Source organism: Oxyura jamaicensis, unplaced genomic scaffold (assembly GCF_011077185.1).
Source record: "Oxyura jamaicensis isolate SHBP4307 breed ruddy duck unplaced genomic scaffold, BPBGC_Ojam_1.0 oxyUn_random_OJ66064, whole genome shotgun sequence".
In the NCBI taxonomy this organism is placed as follows: Eukaryota; Metazoa; Chordata; class Aves; order Anseriformes; family Anatidae; genus Oxyura; species Oxyura jamaicensis.
The window spans coordinates 3435-5416 of NW_023308032.1; the positions used below are offsets into that span (position 1 = coordinate 3435).

The window sequence follows — 1982 nt, forward strand, 5'->3', positions numbered from 1 at the left end:
ATAAATTTGAGCTGAAAGTGGTGTCAGCCCAGAGCAGCTGTGACCAGGACTTTGGGACAGGATGGCTGCCCTCACTCTGCTCTAAGGGACTGAGCCCTTGCCTCTCAGAACCCACAAGATTTCATTGGACTGCAGCAGTAATTCCAAGGACTTCCAGAGTCCCCTGCTCCCAGTGGCACCCTCTGGTAGCATCCACCAGAGCTCTATCAAGGCACCTGCAGCAGAGGTTTTCATGAAAGGGGAGCAGCAGTTCTGAGGTTTAACAATAAATATAGTAGGTTTTGCTCACAGAATCTAGCCTAACATTTTGCTGCATTTCCCTCCTCTGACAGGTCCCCGTGCCCAGGGGCATCAAATGTCCAACAGTAGCTCCATCACTGAGTTCCTCCTCCTGCCATTCGCAGACACGCGTGAGCTGCAGCTCCTGAACTTCACGCTCTTCCTGGGCATCTACCTGGCTGCCCTCCTGGGCAATGGCCTCATCCTCACAGCCATAGCCTGCGACCATCGCCTCCACACCCCCATGTACTTCTTCCTCCTCAACCTCGCCCTCCTCGACCTGGGCTGCATCTCCACCACTCTCCCCAAAGCCATGGCCAATTCCCTCTGGAACACCAGGGCCATTTCCTATGCAGGATGTGTTGCACAGGTCTTTCTGATTGTCTTCTTTTTTTCAGCAGAGTATGCTCTTCTCACCATCATGTCCTATGACCGCTACATTGCCATCTGCAAGCCCCTGCATTACGGGACCCTCCTGGGCAGCAGAGCTTGTGCCCAGATGGCAGCAGCTGCCTGGGCCAGTGGGGTTCTCTATGCTTTGCTGCACACTACCAATACATTTTCCCTGCCCCTCTGCGGAGGCAATGCTGTGGACCAGTTCTTCTGTGAAATCCCCCAGATCCTCAAGCTCTCCTGCTCGCAGTCCTCCCTCAGGGAAGTCTGGGTTCTTGTGGGTAACATTTTCATCGACTTTGGGTGTTTTGTATTCATTGTGCTCTCCTATGTTCAGATCATCAGGACCGTGATGAGGATGCCCTCTGAGCAGGGGTGGCACAAAGCCTTCTCCATGTGCCTCCCTCACCTGGCTGTGGTCTCCCTGTTTATCAGCACTGTCATGTTTATCTACTTGAAGCCCCTCTCCAACTCCTCCCCATCCCTGGACCTGGTGGTGGCAGTTCTGTACTCGGTGGTTCCTCCAGCAGTGAACCCCTTCATCTACAGCATGAGAAACCAAGAGCTGAAAGTTGCACTAAACAAAGTGATTTCATTGACATTTTCCACTGCTGGTAAACTTCTCACATGTCTCCACAAATGACTCAAAATATTCATTGTATATTCACTACATTCCTGTTATATTATTCCTATTATATTATATTATATTATATTATATTATATTATATTATATTATATTATTTGTTGTTTTGGTAAAGTACCATTGGGATGTTCCTACACACATTTGACTTTGTCTCATTTCATCTGAAACATCAACCTGCTCTCTTTCTCTGTAGCCCCCATCACATATGTGTGCCACTGGGACAGAGCTGACTTTCTCATAGTGTCTGCTTGATATCTCAGCTTCTACAGGCAAATGAGGCGTCTGCTGTCTCCAGGGAGGAAATGTGGACCCAACGGGCACAGGGCAGGTGGGTCTGGAAAAGGATTCACGTCATCCTCAGGCACAAAGGAATGGCATGAAGCTGCACCAGGGGAGGTTCAGACTGGACATTAGGAAAAATTTCCCTACCATGAGGGTGGTCAGACGTGGTGGTTTTACTCGGGTCGGCAGCCGAGATCCACCACAACTGCTCTCTTACTCCCCCTCCTCAAGTTGAAGGGGGAGCAAATACAATGAAAAGGGCTCAAGGGTTGAGATAAGGACAGGGAGATCACTCAACAATTATCGTGATGGGTAAAGCAGACTCAGAGTAGGGAGACAGTAAGATTTATTGCCTATTACTAACAGGCTAGAGAAGTGAGAAACA

At 49.4% G+C, this 1982-nt stretch overlaps 1 protein-coding gene across 1 annotated transcript; it reads left to right on the plus strand.

Annotated features, from left to right (window-relative positions):
- The first annotated feature begins 256 nt into the window (after positions 1 to 256).
- Positions 257 to 1315, plus strand: LOC118159050 (olfactory receptor 14A16-like). The gene has a single exon (XM_035313689.1). The coding sequence runs from the start codon at positions 356 to 358 to the stop codon at positions 1313 to 1315; it is 960 nt and encodes a 319-aa protein (XP_035169580.1). The 5' UTR covers positions 257 to 355.
- The last annotated feature ends 667 nt before the right edge of the window (positions 1316 to 1982 follow it).

Excerpts from the sequence above, each read along its gene's own strand:
- LOC118159050 (XM_035313689.1), top strand. The coding sequence starts at position 356 with ATGTCCAACAGTAGCTCCATCACTGAGTTCCTCCTCCTGCCATTCGCA.